The sequence below is a fragment of the Lepisosteus platostomus genome, chromosome 12 (assembly GCF_059453375.1).
Source record: "Lepisosteus platostomus isolate fLepPlt1 chromosome 12, fLepPlt1.hap1, whole genome shotgun sequence".
Classification (NCBI taxonomy): Eukaryota; Metazoa; Chordata; class Actinopteri; order Semionotiformes; family Lepisosteidae; genus Lepisosteus; species Lepisosteus platostomus.
The window spans coordinates 20,876,739-20,900,904 of record NC_142622.1 but is presented as its reverse complement, the minus strand read 5'-3'; the positions used below and the strand labels follow the sequence as shown (position 1 = coordinate 20,900,904).

Here is a 24,166-nt window from a genome sequence, read left to right as displayed (position 1 = left end):
GTTTTAAGCTTTACAAGAGAAAGGAAACACAGATAGAGACTCTAAATATCTGTTATAAGTTTTCCTTTTCCTAAAAGCCTTACAGATATACTGTAGGAAGAAGGATAGAGATCATATGTTTTAATTGTTGTATTTCTGTGTCGCTGCAATTGTTTCTGGTTTTTGATATATAGTATTTGCAGTTAATATCAGAGGTTTGTTTTCTGTTGTGGATGGTGGTTGTGGCTGCACAAGAAGGTTGTGCAGATAAGGTAGTCAGTGGTATGAGATGATTGGTTGATCCTGAAAAAAGTTTTCATTGTTGGCCTCGGAAATAGAAAGTGTGTTGTGTTAGAAGGAAAGGACTACAGTAGTATTATGTGGTTCTTGGTGTGGGAAGTGCATGTGAGGGTAACCCACCCATTTATTTTTGGAAAAAATGTGGATTTGACCTGGGAGTGAGTCTCTTTGACTTTATCTACTGTTCTGGGGAAATACATACCTCCTTTTCCAGTGTTGCTTTTGTTAAACGATCACATGCTTCAATTTGTTGAAGGATTCAGCTGGCAGATATTACTGCCATGGTATGGTGCCAGTGAGCCCTTACTTTTTTATGTGCATATGGAGCTCTTCATAGCATACAGTAGATCCACAGTACTGTTTGAGGTCAGGGATCAGCAGCAGACATCATTAAGTTGTAGATCCTAAATCTAATATTAACTTTTATGTTTTGGGATTTCGCATTGGACAGGGGATGGGTTGCCAGTTTGGTGATTAGTGTTTTTCTTATTTGTGATTATAGTCTATTGTTTGTCTCCTCAAAAAATTACAGAAACGAATTTGGGAGAATTTGGACAGGTTAGTAGTGTCACTGAAGTCCAAGTACTAAAATACCAAATTCATTATATCTATGAAATGTAGAATCAAATATTAAAGGTGACTCATGCACAGATTCAAAAATAAGTAAAAAATGTTGATTGATTGGCATAGTAAATAAAGTGTGGTCAATTTCTTTTGTTAGAAAACATACAGAACTCTAAATAATGTGTGTACTATTTAACTCTTCTGTGCATAATTTTTAATCAAAAATGAAAAGAAATGGATTGCAAAATTCCATGTTCCATGTTCTACAGAAAGATTGGTTTTGGCATGTCCCTTAATTACACATGCATATCATGTCTACAGTATTGAGCAATAATGTTGCAGCTGATTGGAGGTGTGGATACCAGTAGAAAGCTTGCGTTTATTCTTTGGGGACTCACTCAGTTCAGAGTCACCAGCAGTTGAACTACAGTATTCTGAATGATAAAGTACTGTATGTGCAGCCAGTCTGAAAGAAGTGTTCTAAAATCTCAGGACCATTCAATAGTATGAAAAGTGTTTTCAGACACTGCTGGACTAACCAGCTAACATTCTGAATGGGATTTCTACAAAAAGAGACTACATACAACACTAGGATGATAGGAGACTATGAAGAAACTATAAAAGGTATAGTAAGGTAGAGGTATTGTCAGCAGCTGAACTAGCACCTAACTTGTGGAGTTTCATTTTTTTTTGTCAAAACAGACAAGACATTCTCTTCTTCTCTCTCCACAATTTTCATTGTTATTTAAATTTCCTGTTTAAAGTCTGTTACTATATGCTTAATAACGTACAAGAAGCAAACTGCCTATAAGTACATATACTGTAAACACAAGGAAAAGATACAAACCTTCAGTGATAAATGCATTCTAACTTTTATAAATATTAAAATTTAATTAGGACAAAATAAAACTTAAAATGTAGTATATATTGTACAAGTCCTTGGTGCTCTGACCAAGGTGAGGGTCATAGCCCCTTCACTGAAAATACACCACACTGTTGCATTAGAAAGAAAAATACAGTACTTAAAACATATTAACCTTCCTACCAGTTGACTTGCCAGGAACTCTCCATTCAAGTCTGTCTGATTGCAGTAAATGGGCCATTTCAAACACTTTGCTAGAAATCAAAATCTTAATAAAACTGTTTGAATCTTTAGGGAGAGTGATACTTTTCGCCCATCTAATGCTACACAGATATTGGCTTGATTGCAAATACAAGGCTTTTCTAAGTGTCCATATTGATCCAGAGAAGCAACATTGTACTGGACTCTAAACCATTTCCATGCTTCTACTATCCCCAGTGAAACTTCCCAGTTAGGAATTCTGCATCAGAGATGAGGAATCCCAATCCAAATGATTGTATCCAAAATCTTTCAGCTATTTCTCAAAGTAAAATTCTCAAGAAAGAGAACAGGGTTTTCTTAGGATTCCCTTTTCCAGGGCCTTCATCTCCAGATCTGCTAGAGAAAGTCATTGTTGCTAAAACCTGATCGATTATCACACAAAAGAAAGTTGAAAAAAGAATAAAGGGAAAAAAATCACTCAATGCTGCACTCACTTCCTCCATTTTCAAACACACTCCTGACAGGCACAGTTGCAGACAGCAAGCATGGATAGATAAGTATATAGATGATTAAAGTGTCTAGAAAAAATAGCTGAGAAATAAATAGTGAATCCATTGTATTCAGAGATATTTTAGATTGCTGTGCCTTCCATATCTCACAGAAGCAAGACCCATTGTTCCCAGAACTGCTCTGTTGCACTTTGACCTCCAGGAGAGGCTGATGTGTAGCTAGTTTGGGATAACCAGGGTGTATGAGACTTGAGAGTAATGCCCCTGGATGATACTGGAAGCACTGTGGCAATGTGGCAGTTCACCATGAAATAAGGCTCTCATAAATTAAAATTGTGTTTTCTTCAGTGCTTTCTCTTTTGTTAACTCTCACATTTCCAGTTGACTGTGTTTATCATCCTGCCCGAAGTTATTTCACTTTCTTCAGAGATCTATTTATAAGTCACATGTTACTTTCCATCTGAGAGAAGAGAAAGATGGAAATCATGATAAACAATTCAAGCAAGAGTTAAACAAAATGGGAAAGATTTATGTGAAATATACTTTTCAGTAAATATGAGCAGTAAATATTTTAATAGTGTCTTATGGAATCTGCATAATACCTTCATAATGGTATCTTTAGCTGTAAACCTAAGACATACAGTATGACAGTGTGAACTTTGAACTTTGCCTGTACGGTATCTGTTAATGGACTGCAAATTGGGACAATGATTAACATTGGTGCCTTACAGCAATGGGGTCCTGGGTTCAATTCTGGATCTGGGGTGTTATCTATATGGAGTTTATATGTTCTACCCACAGCCCATAAACATACTGGCAGGTTAATTGGCTTCTGGGAAAACTGGCCCTAGTGAGATTGTATGCGTGTCTGTGTTTGTGACCTGCAATGGACTGGCATCCTGTCCAGGACACACCCTGCCTTGCATAGTTGCTTGACGTGATAGGCTCTGGCTCCCCCATGACCCTGAATTGGATGTAGTGGCTAGAAAATTGATGTATCTGTTATGTCTTGTGTAACGGCAAGGATTCTGAAAATTATAGATTTTTTGAGGTGATATGCAGTCTACTTAACCTTGTATTCACATTAAAAAAATATCAGTTAATGTACAGTATAAGCAAAGAGTGAACACAGAGTTAAGGAGTTCTTCTTTATTCTTTAACTAAATATGTGACAGCACAGTTAAAAAATCCTTAAAATATAGATATTTTGACCAGCAGAATTGCAGACTAGATACCTCTACTGTACTAGTAAAAGTGGAGATGGGTATTTTCAGGTGTGAAGCTATTTTTTTATAGCCATTGCCTAATTTATGAAGGTCAACAACCTTTTTTCTCCTTTAATTTTTGTATTCTCTGATCTTCCCCGTGTTGATGGATGGCTAAGGGGGTGTTTGGCCTGCATGTCACCTCATATTTATACCCCAGTGAAACAGGAAGTCATGGATGACCACTTACTGTAAGAGTTCCCAAAGACTCAAGTGTGCTTAAAAAAGGTAAAATATGAATGGGAATGTATGTCAATTAGATTTTGTTCATAGGAATTTCTAGGGGTGCCAATAATTGTGACAGGTGTTTTTGAGAAAAATGTTTATTTTTTATAAGGATTTATTTTTTCTTTGAATAATTTTACCTCACTGAAAGGTTAGATTTCTCTCATATTTTCAGTGCAAGATCAAGCTGGTGAACAACAAAGACATTTTTTCATAGCCTTTTTTGCTCAGCTCAGCTTTACCAAGGGTGCTCAGCTCAGCTTTACCAAGGGCACTGTATAGAAGCAATGACTGGTAAGGGCAAATGGGAAATTTGGCCAGGACTCTGGGGTAACACCCCTATTCTTTTCAAGAAACACCCTGGGATTTGTAATGACCACAGAGAGTCAGGACCACAGTTTTACATCTCATCCGAAGGAGGATGCCTTTTTACAGTATAGTGTCCACTATACTGGGACATTGGAACCCACATAGACTGTAGGGTGAGCACCCCCTGCTGGCCCCACTTCCAGCAGCAACCATACTGTAGCTTCCCAGGAGGTCTCCCATCCAGGTTCTGACCAGGCTTATACCTGCTTAGCTTCAATGGGTTGCCAGTTGTGAGTTGCAGGGTGATATGGCTGCTGGCCACATACAGTAAGTAATATTTGTGTATAACATACAGTATATACTGTATATGAATAATGTTTTTTAAATGTCCTTGATTTTAATTTGAACTCCCCAACAGTTGTGCAATATTTTGACGTTTGTCACTTTCTTGGGAGAACTCTAGCTCTTTTTTAACTATTCTGACTTTGCATTTCACACAAGAAAAAACAGATCCAGTCCTCACTCATTGACATCAGGTTTTTACTTACAGACAGTCATACAGTTCAACTGATGTGTCATTCCAGCATAAATATGATTTATGTTTCTTCCCTGTTCTTTCTATAGATGAGACCTCTTAAAGTGTAAATTACAGTGTTGGTGATTATGAAATTATATATGTATTGTATACTGTACAAAGACAACAGGGATACTACCTTGTAGCCTGATCACAACAGATGTCAGAAACAAAATAAGATTGAGCCTAGTTAGTAATGGAATGAGAATTGTCAATAACAGTGTTTCCCAGTCATGGTCCTGGATCACCTCTGTCATAGTTTCAGTAATAGTCACCTTATGTGTATTATTTCCAAGTAATGTATCAACAGATTTCTGTTTAATCTTGCTTTATTGTTGTAGTCTCATAGCTTTTTTTTAAATAACTAATTGGTTAATAATTAGTCATGTACAGTACAGTACACAATTAGGACTGTGTGTAAAAAGTATCACAATCTCACATTATTGGCATTCTTAGTGATGTATAAACTTTTTAGGGTCCACCTCAAAACAATAAACCTGCTGAAAGTGACATTAATTCTGAAACCTTGAAATTCTGAAAATTCAAAAGGTCAGTTTAAGGTTCAATAAGCTTAATTCCTCAAACAATAGTTGGAAACTAATATATTTCTAAGGACTGTCTTTCTGAGTAAGATTCTTATCTTACTATTTACATGTTTTTTTTTAATTTAATTTGCTGCTTCTACAGTGTTTGCTAATTCTCCTGGTGTCATATAATCAAAAGGCTTCTATAGTTTACTTAGTATACCAGAATATAGATCATTTATATGAATTTGAAAGAGTAGTGGTCCTAATACAGATCCCTTTGCTGCTTCACTAGTTTTCTCAGTTTAATTTGAGCATTAATCTTTTATTTCTATATGTTCTGTTCATTATTTTTGGTTAATTACTACTGTATGTCCATAGTTGTTGAGTTCATTACTCAACAGTAATGAACACACACAGTGTATTGAAAGCTCTTCGTCTGTCCATTACTATTGTCACTTTTTCAAAGAAAAAAAGCAAGGTAGCAAAATCTACCTTTTCTAAAATCATACGGATTATTCTCTAGGATTCTGTTCCTACAGTATATAGATTATGCTCTGTTTTATTTCTGGCTTTTATTTCTGTATTTATATAATGTATGCACAGTAATAGAAAAATGAAATATTAGTCTAGAACTACTTGGTTCAGTTTTGTCACCCTTTTTATGGATAGGCACCACTTTAGCAATTTTCCAGTCAATGGATATTACCCCTGTCTTGAGCGCTGTTGGACGACTTTTGTTAATGGCCTGTGAATAATACAGTATCTCTTGCTTCCTTCAGCACAATTATTAGAACAGGCCCAAGAGATTTGTTTTCTTGCTCTTTTAAGTGCTTCTAGTGCATAACACAGCTGCTTTTTCTATGTTAATACTATTTAATATAGTACTTTGTCCTTCCTCAGCCTGAGGCATGTTTTCAAGTTCTTCCTTGGTAAAACACCTTAAGGAATTATTTATTTAATACATAAGCTATTTCCCTTTCAACCTCTTGAAGTTTCCCACATTTAACCAGGACATATTTTATTTCATCCTTGATTCTTTTGTGGTTGTAATACTGAAAAATGTATAATTTAATACTTATTATGGCCTTCATTGCTACAAGTATATATCTATTTCCCTCTTCTAATATCCTTTTTGCCTGTCTTTTTGCAAGTTATCATACATATGTTTTAAACTAGATGTCTGTTCTTTATTTTGAGTTCTGCAAAGTGTTTTATTTCTCCTTATAGGTTTTGTAATTGATTAAGTAAAACCATTTGGGCCAAATCTCCCTAACCTCTGATTTACTTAGTCTCAGGATACATCTGTTTTGTGCTTCAAGCACAATTTAAACTGTTCCCATCCAAACATTTTATACTGATTCTATACATACTGTATAGTATCTCATTCTACTTAAGCTCTCTCTCATTCCTCCTTAGTCTGCTTTCCTGAAATTTCAAACCTTGAACTCTACCTGTACAGATTCAAATTACACTTCTAAGAGCACCATATTACACTCACCATTTTCTATTGGTGCTCTTACTGCTGTCTGCCGTGTTCTATCCTTTTTTGTTTAAAAAGATTAGTTCAATATAGCTACACCTACTATGCCTGTAGCTTATATTCATTTTCATATTTTTCAAGGTTTTCCTGCTTTTTCTTAAACATGTAGTGAGTGAAACACCATTTTTGTAGAACAGAACAGTATAACAGTACACCATTTTCTTTCTCTGGGAAATTAATCTCAATGAAAAAGAAAAGGAATTTTAGTTAGGCCTTCTAATTGATGTAATAATAATACTGACCTTGAAATAATCTAATTATTATTAGAAACAAAAAATCCCTTTATCTTGTTTCCATCCACAAAAAATCGGACAAAAAAATGCATCAGCTTTAGAAAAAATTTATTTGCTACTGATCATTTCAGAAGTGTTATTGAATGGAAACGGGACATCTGTTAGAGTAAAGGGTACAAATGGACACAGTGCACCTGATAATAATAAAACAGTGTGTATCCATTTCCGAAGGAACAATCTGGACGGTCAGAATCAATTCTTCAGACCTGTCTCAAGGGAGACTATAACACTGTAATGAAGCCAGGTTTAAAAACAAAGCAAACAAAAAAAACAGAATTGTTATGAAGTTCAGAAAAAAATGGATCCATGGTGCAAGAACTAGGATTCATGGAGGCTTGAATGGCTTCTGCTGCTGATACGATCAATTTTGTACAGCGCCATACTTCTGTTTTCCTGTCTTACTTCATTTTAGCATGGATAACTCAGAAGTGAGTATTACTGACAGTGGGGTGTGGGGGGAGTTGGAGTAGTTTGGGGGCAATGGAGAGGACTTTTGTATCACTTTGTTCTTGTTTTGAAAAAGAAATATGCATATAAATGATTCACAAGGAAATACGTTCATTTATTCATTTGTTTATTGTTTGGGTAACAATTTCAACACTTATCACAATAATATGATTTTAGATACTCTGTATTGAGTGTAATAAGATTTATTTGTCTAGGAATTAAAATCAGAAGGGTTGTTTGTACAAATGTTTTCTCTCTTTCGTTCAGCCTTTTCTTTTTAAGATAATATTTCTTTTTAAATATTAAAATATATCCTCCCGGCCTACCCAGAATTGTTTCCTCAGAGACTTTGACTTTAGGTATACTTTAATAATAATTTACAGACTTTAGGGTGATTTTCCTTACAGTATTATTAGCTCCAGTGTAATTTTGATCTCCACTCTCATGATCAGGAAATTCTGGAAGTGAAAGATTAAATTTAGAGAACATAGTTGATTGCTCTTCTGTCCTTTCTTTCCTTTATTTCTGCATCACACAGTTTGCTCTCTGAAAACAACTAATCCCCATTGTTATGGAGTGCTCATTCTTCAGAGAAGACTTAAATAAAAATGTTGATTTTTCTTTCCATTCTTCCTGCAGACAGCATTGAAGACTACATCCAGACAACATCCTCCAATGTAGAGTCAGCCAATCAGGAACTTGCCAAAGCCAGTCGCTACCAGGTACCAGCTAGCAACCATGTTAATGATCTGTACATGCCCACTGCTTTTAGAGAATCTCAACATATCCCTGCAATACACATGTAATTCACCAGGGGTAATACTCTCATTAAATGGCTGTGAAATCAATAACCCTTCAACTTTTATCAAAACATTCCTTCTAATTACAAATTATACATTACATTTTGCTTTTATCTCAGATTATATTTAAATGCGAATTACTGTTTAGTTTTTAGAATGGATCAAGCTGGTCTCAGTAAGTAAAAGCATTAAGTCGCAGTAAGTAAAACATCAACTAATTTAGAGAGCCCATTCCTTTTCTTTTCTTCTTAAACAGCTGTGAGTACAATGGCTCTAAATGAAAGCTTTACAATGCACCCTAAGCATGCAGAAACCAATAATGAAATACCCAAAAAGAGAATTAAAAAAGAAAATCATCACCTTAATTTTAAACACCCATCACTTAATTTAAAATCTCACATACTATAATATCAGCAAACTAGATAAAGTTAAAGAGATTTTCCTTTTATCCAATGGAATCTAATAGCTTTCTATTTAGCTATTTGAAATAGTCAAACAAAGCTCTTGTATCTGTACAGCTTGGAATGTGGATAGATTCAGTGTGTGTGAACAGAACTTTGATGGCCCATTTATTATCAGCTTCCATACTACTCTGACATGGCCAGAGAAGAGATTAAAGGAGCACATTTGAGCTGGTGACAACTGTAATGGAAGTCATCATTCTCCAGCTGGCTCTAAAGATTCATTTTCCTGCTCTCTGTGCTGCAAGGCTGATAGGCCTGCTATGGCTGCTGCCCTTTGCTGTCTCCAATAGCACCTAGGGCAAACATTACAGCAGGACTACGTCTGCACAAGGTCAGTGGCAGTGACAGGGACTGGAGCCAGGGACTTCACTGACTTTGTGAGGGACTCTTAGCACAGCATGTGTCATTAATTCTTCTCTGAGATCTGTAAGCTCACATTTCAAGGAGAACTATGGAATCAGGGACTGACATGAGAATCCAGGTAAAAGGCAAAATGAGCCAAGTCAGGCTCTTGTATACATTCCTTGTTTACAGGGAGCTGGATATTGGATGTGTAGCATTTTTAGCAAATCTGCTGAAAACAGAAATGTTAAACCACAATGATACACAAAATGTACTGTATATACAGTGTATATTTGTCTGTTTTACTTAATCAGTTAAATGTGTGCACAAGTATCTAGCTCATAACACCTTAAATGGATCAAAGTGCTATGCAGTTTTCACCTATTTCTACTCAGCTTTTTATGGAAAGAAACTGAGAAATGACTTTTGTGTCTTATTTAATGTTTTTGGATGTTGGAATCCGTGAAGATAGATCATATCTAAAATATAAAGAGATAATGGCGTTTCTACATTTAATGAACACTTTTTCTAAAAGCCAACACATCCAGTGTTTTGTACTCATAATTCTGATTGGGACTGAGGAAAGTTACAGTACTGTATATGAAGAAGGATTTATCAAATTACATGTAAAATTTTACAGATCAGCTATGACAATTAATAATATTTAATTAATTAATACTACAAATGTAATGCAAGCATACAGTAGCTGTACCAGCATGACAATTTTTTTGTTCTCAATGATTAATTTAATGAGATTTACACTTGAGCCTGTAGGAGTTTGCAGGGGTCTAGAAAAAGTTTCCCATCTCTTCTACAACAGAGAAAAAAAATCGGAATCAATGAATTATATATTATTGTTGATACTAAAGTCAAATGATCATCAGTATCTGAAAATGCAAATGGTGGCAATAACCTTCCAGATCGCTGCAATGGCCAAAATTATATTAAAATGATTATTTAGCACTTAGTTTCTAATCTGGTTATTTGTTACTGATGAGCAACAGGCACACAAAATCTATTGAATACCCACACCGAAAAGCTGGGTGCAAGATAATGAAGCTGGAAAATATATGAAGATAAAAATTCTTTGGATTGTTGGTTTACTGGTGGAATTTGAACATGATCATCCTGGTGGCAAAATGGAGCTTATTTTTCTTATTTTCATGTTCCTTTGGTATACAGACAGATACACCAGCACAGATACTTTATTTGATATACAGTCGAGGTCCCCCATGCTAGATAGCAGCATCTACTAACATTGATGCAGGAGGCAGAAATGTTTTTTTAAGTTAAAGGGAGACTTTAAACTGGGTCGGTTAGAATTAAAATAAGAACTTTTTCCCTCTTTATTTATCAGTCTCTCGAGGGGTCAGTGTAATAATTGACTTTGGTTCCATGGGAGATCAGTGTGGATTGAGTCAAATCAGATAGATCAGTGTGCTTTGCAGTAATTTCTGTGACTCAAAATACTCTTGACTCCTTTCTTCTTACCCATATTGTCTCCCAGTCCTCATGCTTCTGATAACCATTCAGATAGTTTTCTTATGCAAATTGTTTGCTTTTATGCAGAGGCAAGCACAATGTTTTGGCATTGGGCTATGGCAGCATTAGTGTCACAGATCCAATAAGGGGAGGGAAAGCATAGCTTTCCACTACACATTCTCCCATGGACATTTTTTGAAAACTATTAATTGGCATGTTTTCGAAACAGAAAACTTCAGACAAAAATATATCTGTTTCTGTTCATACTCCTTTTGTTCATATTTCTTTTGTTGTTGATATTTTTGGGAATGTAAACCTGGACACTGTCATGAATCATTTACTTGGCAGGTTGAAGAAAAAAGAGACAAATGCCCAGTTACAGACATATAGAGCACTGAGAAATTGTGTGTCTATTATGCGTGTGGAGGATACGTGGCCAGTGTTTAACCCCTCAACCAAATGATTGTTTTGAACCATAAATCATTTTCCAAATGAGAGAAGTTTTTTGTAAAGCCTGCCCAACAACTCACCTTTTATTAAGCTAAGGCAAGAGAAATTATTATTTTAAGAAAATATTTTATTTTAAGAAAAGTCCTTTAAGATGATGCTTTAAATAATGCTACATAAAATATAAAAAGTTGTTAGTCACTTTAAAGCTAACGTACCAAACGCCTTGTATGTAGATGTACAGTAGGCTGAGTTATTTTTTTAATGAAAGACCCAACCATTTAATGGCCCTGAGATTTTGCAATGCAGCAGGGAACACATCTAATTGAAAGAGACGCCATAACTATTAGATCATATGCAGATCAACCACATCTTGCATCTTTAAATGATATGCCGTAGTTACAAAATAAAACTTACATACATACCAGGGTGCTGTGACTGACAAACGGGGACAAAAATCCAATTGCTCCGCCCAGGCTAGCTCAGCCAGGTGACTAGCAGGCAAATGCAAAAGGCAAGTTTGTTTCAGTAAACTGGGGCATAGTGAAACAGGCACAATTCAAACCAAGTGGGAGAGATTGCAGCACAAGGAGGTATCCAAAGGAAAGTTGAAAAAACAGGCAAGAACAAAAACACAGTGGGGAGTCTGAGATTAAATCCAAAAGCAGAGTCGAAAACCAGAAAAGTGATACTAGAAACTATAAGTGAGCAATAGTCAAAACAAAGAGTATTCAAAGCTGTGACATTGAAAATAATCACTGAGCACTGAGTGAGGGAAATGTGAGGACTTATATACCCAGTTATACTAGGTTCAGTAGAGTTAATTGTGGCAGGTTGCATGGATATATGCTTAAATTTAGTTTGTATGACACCGGCAAGTGTTTGAATCTGGGAATGTGGTCGATTGCTGTAGTAATGTGGGGCTAGTAGTCTGCACTCAAAAGTTTGTTACAGTAACACCCAACCCCCAACGGGCAACCCCTAGGTACCAAGTAGGGTTTTCAGTGGAACCTGACGTGGAAGGAGTTTATGAGGATAGGAGTGTGCAGATTTGTGGATCGAACCTAGGGCTGTTCCTCTGGCCCGTAAGCATTACAGTTCCCAAGGTATTACAGACTCCCCTGGTTTCATCAAGAGTCTAGGATGCATTAGGGTTTGAATTCCTGGTTCTCCTCAAACTCCTGATTTGGCAGACTTAGGAGACAGAGTGTGGTAAGTGTGGGTTTGAGCAGAGATATATGGAATGTTGAAGGGATGCATCATTCAAGGCGAAGAAGAAGAGTGAGCTGGTATATGACAGTAATAATCCACCCTGTTACTTTGAAGGGACCAATGAATCTGGGAACTACTGTAGCTTCTAAGAAAAGATCCCCAGGTGGAGATGCCTGGTCGATTGCATCCCATTGATCCCCCAAGTGGAGCATCCCAGCTGGGAAGAGTAGCAGAGCACTGCTGCTGCTGGGATGCTTTAAGCAGGTTGTTGCAGACTGTTTGCCACACTCCTTGCAGGATCTGTGAGGAGCAGTGGCTGATATGAATGCAGGCACTGGAAAAGAGATATACCTGTGGAGGTGTTTACCAGTAAATTCCTGGAATATTCAGCCCAGGACAGCAGACTAGCCCAGATTCCTTGGAACACAGACACATGGCCATTCTCTGTTGGCCATTGGTATCATGATGTTGTCCTGAGCATGGTTTTAACCAGATCCCCAAGTGTCTGCAAAAGGCACGCCAGACTTTAGAGACAAATTAGAGATCACTGCTTGAAGTGTTCAGTGAATATTTCTGCCACTAGAAGAGCTGATGGCAGTCTTGGTAGTGAAAAAAAGTAAAGAAGAAAAAGAAATGGTTCACCGTGGTGAGCATCAAGAGTTAGGAAGACATAAGTCCTTGGCTCTGCTGCAAGTGGGACATGCCACCACAAACACCTCGAGGGGCAAAAGAAGTACTGACAGATCAACTCTGCTGAGCACTGAATGCCCAGCTGATTTGAAAACTGGAAAGAGTATACCCAAAGCAACACCTTTGGCTTGGGCAATTGAAGAACAAATAGCTTTTCTGGAGAGCCATCTAGAAGATGGGGATCAGAGGCCAGTGCTGCCATGATGGCTCAATCCACTTCTATGCGGGAATTATGGAATCCAGGTCTACTGGCATGCGTAACAGAACATTTTCCTTCCCATTCTTTCATCGTGATCAGTAGGAAATAGAGAAATCAGGTCTTGAGAAGAGCCCATCTTTCTTGCCTGGGGTTAAACCTTTTAGCCCCTTGATGAAGGGATTAAGAAATGATCTAGAAGATTGACATCATCCCCGATGATATAATTCGTTAAATTCTGGAAGACAACAGGAGAATTACAGAATCCAAAAGGCATCACAAGGTACTCGTTATGCCCCGAGGTAGTACTGAAGGCCGTCTTCTGCTCATCTCCTTTTCTTATCCTCACCAAGTTGTAAGCCCCCCTTAGGTTGATCCTGTAGAAGATCTCTGTAAAGCTTGCTGTCTCCAAGAGGGAGAAAATCATTGGGAGGGGATACTGATTCTGGATGGTGATTTTAATAAGGCCCTGACAGTCAATGCTAAGCCGCAAGCATACCAACTCATTCTCTATGAAGTGAAATCTGTCTTCAGGTTCTCTGTGATATAATTGTTTAGGCCTGGGTGTTGGATGGCAACAAGGAAAAAATGCAACACTTAGGAAGAGATTTCTCAGGCTTGAGGTCAATGAGGCTTTGTCCATGCTAAAATGTCGGCAAAGCCCCAGTATTCTTCCAGTAATGAAACGGCGATGACTTCAGATATGGTGAGCAGATGGGGAGAGGATAAACAGTGATTATAACTCGTGTCCCCAGAGTAGCAGGTTTAAATGAGAGTTGTGTAACTCCAGCCAGGGGAACCCCAGGACCAAAGGGCAGCATGGAGAAGGACAGTGGGTTCCCTGTGGAAGGCACCGACTAGGAGCTGCACTGGACAGGCTTGTTTCTCAATGAGGAAGGACTACCATACAGTGTTTGCATGGAAGAAACGTTTGGACACAGGACCGAAGGTATTCCCAGGGAGACTACTAAATTGATGCCTATAAAGTTTTCAACCATACCTGAGTCCACGAAGGCATTCACCTGGGAAAAGCATGAATTCCAAGAGAGAATAGCAGCAAGGTGAGTCTGAGTTGTGCTAGAAGAGATGTCACTCGTCACTGCTTACTGAGCAGTGGTATTACCCTATAATTCCAGACAGCTGTTGCAATGATGCTTTCCCCTGATACAGTACAGGCACAATCCCTCTGTACGATGTTGGAAGTGACTCAATGTTGAGAGCCAAGTCTGTCCGTTCTGTACTGGTTCCTCAACCTGGCTAGGAGAAGGCTAAACGTCAGGAGAGACGTCAATCACGAGAGGGGGTGAGGGCACAGGGGCACAATATGGGGGTTCCCACTGTGCACAGCAGTGCTTTTCCTGGTGATGTTTCCATAGGTGTGTATCCAGGTGAATCAGCAGATCAATGACAAGCACTTGAGAGCCCTGCCTGGAATACTGTAGTGAGGGGCACCTCTCCCCCTTACCTTTGATGAAACCTGCTAAACATTTTTCAACTAATAACTAGTAGTTTTGGCAGATGATTCCCCTTTTCCTCCAAAGTGATGAAGCCCAGCGCAGAGCCTCCTAGGTCAGTAGAGAAATCACATTTTTAGACTGGTCTGTGGGAAAGGAAGAGGGCTGTATAGAAAAACAATATTGCACATTTCGTTAAAAAAAGCATCTACAGCTCTATGGGTTTCTAGAAAAGGGGAAGAAGAGGCACATGTGGGGCTCTTGACAGACTGGGGTTGTGGGCAGATAGACTTGCATGTTATCAGAACAGAGACTGGGGCTGTGAAGGTGTGTCTGATGCATATCATTCATTGCTAAACATGACTCCTGCACTTCCTGCCTTTTGAGATGCTGGTAAGTTGTTGTCCCAAAGCAGACTCATGGCTGACTACAGTCTGCTAGGTGTCTTCAGAGCTCTTTGCATTCCGATCAGATGGCTTGGTCATTCTGACCAAGACTGGGAAAATAATCCAATTGTTGAGCTCTGGGTGGCAGTCAGGTGACTGGCAGGTAGAAGCAAAAGGGAAACAACATTTTCCTAATAGACTTGGACTTGGTGAAACAGGCAGAAGTCAAACCCTGCTGGACAGATTGCAGCACAAGGGAGAATCCAAAGGAAAGTTGAAAAAACAGTCAAGGTTCAAAAACATGGTAGGCAGTCAAAACAGAGTTCAAAGCCAAAGAATCAAAAACAAGGAATATGAAGATGTCAGGATTTAAGAAAGTCACTCAATGACAGCTCTGAGGGAGGCAAATTTGAAGACTTAAATACAGTACCTGTTGATATTAGGGTAAATAGAGCTAACTGGAGGCAAGTGTCATGGATAAATCTGTAACGAACAGTTCTTTCCGGACCCTATGCAGACGACACAGTCTGACGGAGTGGGGAAACACTGGGGAAACGTCATGCAGGAAAACGGGGCAGAAGACAGGGGGGCGTGTCCAAGGTGCGCTGGTGCACGGGGGAGGTGTGGCCAAGGCGAACAATCCAAAAGAGTAGTCCTTAGGGAATATCCAAAACACAAGGGTAAGTCCTAAACCAGGAGATCCATCAGAAGAAGGAATTAAAAACACGAAGGCCGGGTCGGAACCGGCGGAGAGGGAACAGGAACGGGAACGGGAACAGAGATTAAAACCTTAACAGGACCAGGCGCTTCCAGGTCCCGGACTCGCACGATATGGAAATCAGGTGCAGAGCCCGGATGAGCGTCAGCGCCTGGCTTTTAAGGTGGGCTGGGAATAGGGAGCATGTGCATAGAATAAAGTCTTGAGTGATAGGGCTGGAGCACCCTTAAGGAGGGGGAACTAATATCGTGACAAAATCAAGTTTATACAACACTGATGGTTGTTTGAGTCTGCGTGGGGATGTGGTCTATTGTTGTAGCACCTTGGGACTGCCAGCCTCTGCTCACACGGGTGTTACAGGAACAGTAGCAAAATATTTGATGAATGAGAGTTACAGATGATAAGTTTCTGTGACAAAACCTCCTCTAATTCAATGGAAATTAAGAACATGTTTATTCTACAACTGTCAAAACATTGCCATCTGACAAATTAAATTATTAATCAGTAAAGGTGCTGGAGTACAATGTACTGTATGGAAAGAAGATTAACTAAATGAAAAGCGAAAGATGTACTGTAGGACAAAAAGTTCAAATTTTAGGGCAATCCAGACTAAAACATTTAAAGACTTTGGACACTCTGTATCCCCATACCAGCAGGTTTTGTAGGTTATGATTGCAGCACCAACTTCTAATATCTTGGAACAATTTCAGTGCAATGAATTAAACAGGTGATTTTTTTATTAAATGATTTAGAGATCATTTAGCATCAATATCTGAGTACTTTTAAGCACTCAACAAAGTTCCTCTAATTATTAATAAAATGATTCCTTAATTTATCCAGAACTTGCCGTTGTTGCCAGTCACCAAAGAGATATGACACATATGACATGCTGGACAAAACTGGGACTCCCCCGGGCAAGGGTTAAAGACCTTTGGACTACTTCAACTCAATATCCACATAAACACATTTATCTCAAACTATGACATGCTTTGTGAGTGCTGGATTTAGCATTTTTTGGTACTTTTGGATTGTATCAGCTCCTGTATTCATGTTTCAGATTGACTTCTAAAATTATTTTTTTCCAATCAAGATAAGATGTACAGTATGACAGTAATGGATTTAGAAAACGAGTCTTCCATATTGTGTGCACATAGCAATACTGATGTTTCTAGACTGGTTAAACAGTTTGCTACGTTATAATTTTGTAACTACACATTTATTTGATCTTTAAATTAAAATAGTTGTTAAACAGTACAATAAATTGAGGAAAATGTCAAATGAAAACATACAAGAATACTGCAGAAGAATCTTTATCATATATCTTCACTTCTCAGCAGTCCTGTTTTTCTAAAATCGCTTTTAAGCAACATTTCCCTAGACCTTATCCTCAGTTTTCACTACAAGTAAGTTTCTTATCATTTAAGTGGAAGAGGAATGACAGATTTTGTGTAGATGCACAGTTGAATAGTACCTCTTTTTCTAAAGATTCTCTGCCTTTCCTTATTCTGAAACCCCACTGTTTCCTTATTAAGACTGTGGGGATTCTGTCTATTCAGCATTACACCATTGCCATTCTGTGATGCGTACAGTATGTGCACCCTAAACATACCTGTCTTCCTTTCTTTGTGTATATATTCGGAGTTAATAAAGCTAACCTGGTCTGTCACAGACTGATACAAATTGGTTTCATTAAATATAAGTGTTACATGAAACTGCAGCTGTAGGAGTAAGTCAAGCAAACTCTAGTACTTGTGTCATTTTCATACTCTAAATTGTCTGTCTGCCACAATGGCTGCCTATAATATCAACTGATAGATTGCTTCAGCAGGGTCCTTGTAGGCTTGAGCACAAAATGTTGCACACCTTCAAACATGCACTCGTGTATAAGACCACAGAATCAATTTCTCCTTCCGCACCTACTCCCTCCAATTAATCTCCTTTATTGTCCTCCTACTCTGAAGAGGCATCAACAGGTTGATTATGCAGACATAAGCCTGAACTGTGTGTCATTACCTTAGTCCAAAGTAGTCATTTTTCTGTCTGTGCCTACTGTATGTCATGTGAAGGTGTGTTATCTTTGCCATTGTCCTTATTATAAAGTTACCTTCAAGTTGACATCTTGTTTCATCTCTCTGCTCTTATAACTTTTTATTTCTGTATACTTTTATCTTTTTTATTCCTTAGAACAAGATTACCTGCATTACCCACATGCTATAATTAGCTCTAAGATTAGAAAAAAACATATATACCTACAGTATTACAGTATGTATCTGTGGTGGCTACAATGCATCTCACGCTGGGAGATATTGATTATTATTGTTATTAGGAAAATGAAAAGTTGCAAATAATGGTGTTTTTTATTGCTATTCATGTTTTGGCACTGAATTCATTTCTGATGGTTTTGTTTGTCTTAGTAATATTGTCCTGTAACATTTTTGGCACCCCTTATGATTCTCTCCTTTTTTCTTGAACTGTCACACTCTTCTCTAGATGTGCTCTTGACTTTTCTTGTTACTCCCCTGTTGTTGTGTACCCTCTGTGGTGGCATGCAAGCAGTAGAAATGTGCAGGTGTTTGCTTGCTGCTCCTGGAGCTGACAGCCTGACAGCCTGCTGATCACAGCTTGTTGGTTCCTGAGGGGAAGCAGCAGAAACACCACAGGGTGGCAAAATCTGTTTTTGATGTCTGAAAATATATTTATGAAGCATGTACATGATGACTTACAGTATATGGATACCATTTTTGAAGTACCTTTTGGTATTCGGATGTTTGGTATCTTCTTTTCTCATTCACATAGTAAAATGCCACAGAGAATTCCTTGTCCCAGGTTTGCCCAGTCCCGAAACCTGTCTCCTATCAGAAAAGTTAATTGTATAGAGACTCTTCAGTCATAAGTCCAGTGGATTTTTTAATAAAATCACCCCATTCATGATGAGGCTGGGTTTCCCACTGAAACCAATCTGTCTATCACAGTTAAACTGGAGCACTAAATCAAGGACTCTCAGTTCCAGATGGCTTTAAATAGTATTTTGTGTTCCTTTTTAACCTGTTTTTTCTTACTGTTTCCTTTATGAACTTGGTTTCAAAGCTTTCTTTTATTAACCTGTTCCATGAACCTTTACCAAATAACTTACTTACAGTATATCTTGAACCATCTTCCCCTAGACCTGACAAGACACTCAGATTTTGTACTATGTTTTTTGGGGTGCCTTCTTAATGTTAAACCTTCTCAACATTTTCCATTCATTGGACGATTACCTCTGTAGCTTTCATTTGGTGTTTTATCTCCAGCCTTTAATCTCTGACACCTGTAGTTAATACTGTTGCTTCCACACGCAGAGGCTGGGTTCCTCAGTTGCCTTGTGAAAAGCGTCAATATTATCTTTGTTTGTCTGGGGCAAATACTGTATGTTTTGATTTCTTATCAAAATGTTTGTTTGTGGCCATCAGTAACATTGGATGAGAAACACTGAACTACAAAAATCTTTTGACTTTTCTGTTGATCAGTCATTACTAACAGGTACACTGCTGTGCAGATGGCAAAGCTTTTAATCTTGCTGTTTTCTAAGGGTGTCTTGCTGTGTCTCAAACTAGTGAGGTTCTCATGATTAGCTTAATACATAGTCATTCATTGTGATGGGAAACTGGTTTCTTTTTAGAATGCTCAGCACCCTAGAACAAGTCACATTTGTGGAACTTTCAAAGACAATAGTGCATCATACTGTTTACACAATGGTACAAAATGGCATCTTACCTACTGTATCTGGTCACCCTTCACAACAATGTCATGCAGAGGCAAATTCTAGCAAATGTAATCAGAACATTGTTAATGAAATTACATTGAGAGTATTGTGAAGATCATATTTAATGCCATGCTTTTAACCGTTACAAAAACATTTTATTATAGTCTTAGAACTGTAAACCTTTAAAACCTTTATGTTGCTGAGAAACAAGTATTCATGACATTATTTTCCAGAGACATGGGGCAGACTGATATTTCAGTTATGCCATGTAAGTGTGCATGTGCTTTAAAAAGTTCAGTAGTGTCTTTGATATTCAAAAGACATACTTCTGCATTTGGTGTTTGTTAGTCATCCACTACAGTTTCTTGGAGCTAATAATGTACTTTAATTGGAATAAATTAAAAAATAAAAAAAGATTAAAACAAAACCTTTAAAAAATGAACAATTGATATTTTTAGTTAAGTGTTCTTTGTTGAAAAAGCAGAAAAACTGAAGCAGTTTAATAGGTAGATAGGAAAACCGATAAAATATTTGTCTCATGTTATCTCAGTGACAGGTTAACATAGTAAAGGACAAATGAAAGAAAAATCTAGTAAATCCTGGGTATCCCACACTGACGTGTTGAGGGCAGCGCTGTGGTGTGACTCATGCTTTTAATAAACTCACACATTTGCTTTCTCAGGTAGTGGGCTGACAGTGGTGTGCGCCGCTTCCTATCTGACGCTCAGTTTCCTACCCACGTTTACAATTAAGACGTGATTAGGAGTAATTATGGCAGAATCAGTTGGCACAAAATTTCTACTGGAGAAAAGTCCAGCAGTGTGTGGAGTTAGATAGATATAATTTGCAGGACACAAAATTTAGCATTTTGGAAACTGCTATTTCTGTACATGAACATAACCTGCTTCTTTATACTGAGGTTTACCCTAAATATTAACATAGTTTACTTGTTATGGTATTGTGTATGTGATTTGCAATTATTCAATTCCTTTCTGTTACATCCTACTTTAATTATGATTTTGTTTTTAAAGCAATTTAGGCTTAAGCTTAGACTTAGGCATGAAATAAACTAGAAATCGTATTACAGTAAATATCAGACAAATAGTATTTTGCCCTTGATAAGGACTGATTGAAGTCCAGTATTTCTACATTAATCTTTGTCTAAGTTTAAAATATCCATAATACTTGTTCTTTGTCATAAAGCTGATGATGGAGAATAGCACACTGTCATACTGCATATTCATCTTAAAGGTCTTCCATGTAGTAAAGACTCTGCTCCAGGAAGCACAAAAAGCTAAGGGATTCAGGAACTGTATTCACAGGGAAAAGAAATGAATTACTGGTCAACATGATCAAGATAAATCACTAGGAAATGTGTTCCTGTTTACTTTGCCCACTACTGACACCCACTGAGCTGCACGCACGAGCACAGCTCAGTACCATTACCAGAGCTGTGGCTCAGCTCCAGACATAACCTTAATTTATTTCCCAATATTACTACTTGCCCAGGGAGATCAGATTTAATTGTGAAGTTGTTTTGCTCCCCTCCTCTTCTGTAAATTATGGCACTTAAGAGCTTCCCATGGGCAGCTATAATTGATCTCCAGAGGAAAGCAGTAGTCCTCATGTTAGCCCATCCTGCCAAGCCCACCATCATTCTTTTGTCAGCTCTGTCCCACTGGGCTGTTCACTTAACAACTGGTAAGTGGGACACTTTATTATCTGCCCTGTGTGTGTCTCTTTTGAATCTTCCAGGTTTGTGCTGGGACTGTGGTGGGTCAGAATAGAAAGGGGTGGTATAAAATGCACAAAGATCGAAACACTGATAGCTCAGAATAGAAAAAGGCAATTGAACCACACTAAGATTCTTAGAGCTATCAAATACATATGCATTCTGTATTTTTTCTTAGGGTTAAAAACTAGAAAAACAAATGTGTCTAGCTATGTTACTCATACAGGGGTATGTTTATTTTATAGGATTTTCAAATTTCACTGCTGTTATCTTTTCACATGGGATAAAAACAAAGTATTGTCCCTCCAGTGGAAAATAATTCAGTTTTTATTTATTTTGAGTTTTACTCCTTCACATATTTTGAAAAGTAAGCATTCTGCCTAGAATTAACTACATAAAGAAAGGCTACAATATGGAGCTTTACAATTACACTATACTCTATAAGAACTGATGGTGAATTATGAACTCCTCACACCACTTCTGCAAAGCAATGACATACTGTATCAAAAAATTTTCTTGTGTAATTGTTCACATTTGTCTTTCTAATTTTTGTAACCCACCTAAAAAAACCTGGAATGCATTGGATAAATACTGTGCTAGGATTTGATGCTATATAAAGCATCTTTGTGGCCTATTCCATTACTGAGAATTGGTAATTGATTAGGTTATTTCTTTTCAATGCTAGTCCCAACCATTGAAACACACTCTGAGGAGGACGCTGTGTTGACATTAACGTTAACTGTATAGTTGGGAAATAAGATGTACTGCACAGAATCTAGTGCAATTTCACTAACATGGAAGCATAACACTTGTTAACACTAATTATTTGTGCCAATGTAGGGATTATGGATCTGAGACCTGTCAGGTGAACACACACTAAGGGCTTCTTTCCACTCTCCTTGGATCAATTAGTTATAAGCATCCAAATGGCCTCCTCTCATTTACTACCTTTCTTTTATTCTTACAGTAGTTTTTTTTAATAAAGGCTATTGATGATAGCCTGCTAGACCATTAAAATTGATTATTGCCACTACTGGATGATGACATTGCAGTTAATGCTACAGTCATACAGTACAATTCTTGTCTCCTGTGTCAGAGACTGGAGTGCTTTCTTAGCGCTGTTTCCTTATGCCCATAAAGGGTTTTCCTCCAGGAGCTCCTGTTTTCTCCCACCTAGATAGGTCTAAATTGTTGCTGTGTAGTTGAGTGCTCTTTCCCTGGTGTCCCATCCAAGATGTAGTGCTTCAAGGATAGGTTCTGAATTGACAAAAACCCAAACGTTCTGATGGTGTGCTTTGTAGAACCTCAGGCTTACTTCTGTGTGTTCATGAAGTCTGCATTACTTGGCAGCAGCGCAGAATTGTGGTTAAAGCTTTGAATCGATTGTAGGTTTAAATCCTGGATGGAGCTCTCGTGCTATACCTTTGAGCACGATGCCTCACTCCTAAAATGTCCAAAAGCTTTCAAGTCAGCAGGAATTTAGGTTACATTGGGTTAATAGATTCCTGCTGCTTACCCTTTTCTTAATCCTGTATAGTTTCACACTGAGCTCTTTTGTTTTCGTAATACTATTGAACATGTTTTTCACCCTCTCAAGCCACTCTGACCTTAATGCTTCTTTACATGCCCTGAACTGAACTGTGATACTTCCAAGACCCAGCCAAGTGCAGGCAGGAGGAGTTAGAAACAAGATGAGGTCAGTGTCTGGAAAGAACTCTAAGGTGGACCCTGCCACTGAGAACAGAGGAACAGAGTCTTCTGACTATGCTGGAAAGGCATTAAAACAGACAGGACCAAACCTCATTTATCAATGTTCTGCTTTAGAATCTCCTGTTTGTTCTCCCTCCCTCCACTTCCGGTTAAATGCATTTTTGCATGTGTCATTGCGTAGGTGTTTTTGTACGTGCTTAATGTACAAAATTCAAGTCCTTTCATTACCTAGGTAGGATACTAGAAAAAAACTGACATAAAAGACAGTCACAATGGTTCAAAATGTATTAGGTAATTTGTCTGAAAGTAAGCTTTCTGGTGCCATCTGCGGCACAGGGAAAGTGTTAACGCGTCTCTCAGCGCACTGAGGATTCAGCTTGTCGTCAGGCAGACCCAGTAGCTTTGCACTGACTGCAAGGAGACACTGTGGCGGGGGCGAGAGAGAGAAAATGAGGGAGAGAGAGAGAACGGAAGTGGTGGGCGGAGAGGGGGAGGCAGACAGACAAAAAAGAAAAACAAAATGGAGAAAGCAGCATAAATGGTGGAGAGGAGGAGGAGAGAAAGAAAGGGAAAGGGATGCAGAGGAGGAGAAAGAGAAAGAATGGAATAGGGCCATGAGGGGGAGGGAGAGAAAAAGACCGAAGGACAAGGGAGTGAGGTTAGGGAGGGGGGGTCAGATAAACGCAGCTGGAGACAGAGAAAGTGACACGGAAATGAAAATCACTAAATAGCACAGAGGAGCAGGGTGAAAGCAAGTGATTAGATATAAAATGATTTTAATTTGATAAAAGTAGAGGAAATAAAGACTAAAAGAAAAAAGGAGTCTCAAGTGTGGGCTGAAAAGACAGCCAATGAAGGAGCAGAAGAGGAAGGAGGAGCAGGGATGGGGATAAAACGGAGAGACAGGAATCAGAGGAAGGGGAGATACTGGCTTTTCAGTTGTCTGAAACTCCATCTGACAGAGTTGGTCAATCAGAACAAAAAAATCTAACTTTTTACTTCTGGAAGCTGAGTCAGTGAAACGTCAGTGGTCTCTAGCTGTATCTGTCTAGAATATAATTCCATGCTATACTTTTTTTTCCCAATATTGGAAAGTTCTATTCATTTTAAAGACAAAAGGGGGCCTTCTGTGTTCTAATTATGTAAGAAAAATTAATTTTATTTCCTAAACTAAATTTCATTAAGCTTTTATTTTT

The 24,166-nt window shown here is 38.2% G+C and overlaps 1 protein-coding gene across 5 annotated transcripts in view; it reads left to right on the top strand.

Moving 5' to 3' along the window:
- tsnare1 (T-SNARE Domain Containing 1) overlaps positions 1-24,166 on the top strand; it is a 244,146-nt gene that overhangs the window by 152,318 nt on the left and 67,662 nt on the right. For 3 of the 5 annotated variants that reach the window (XM_088601356.1, XM_088601357.1, XM_088601355.1), the window contains exon 10: positions 8,235-8,317. The exons of the other annotated variants lie outside the window; for them this stretch is intronic. In XM_088601356.1, coding sequence (XP_088457482.1) covers positions 8,235-8,317 — 83 coding nt within the window. The remainder of the gene's footprint in view (positions 1-8,234; positions 8,318-24,166) is intronic. 5 annotated transcript variants of the gene reach the window in all.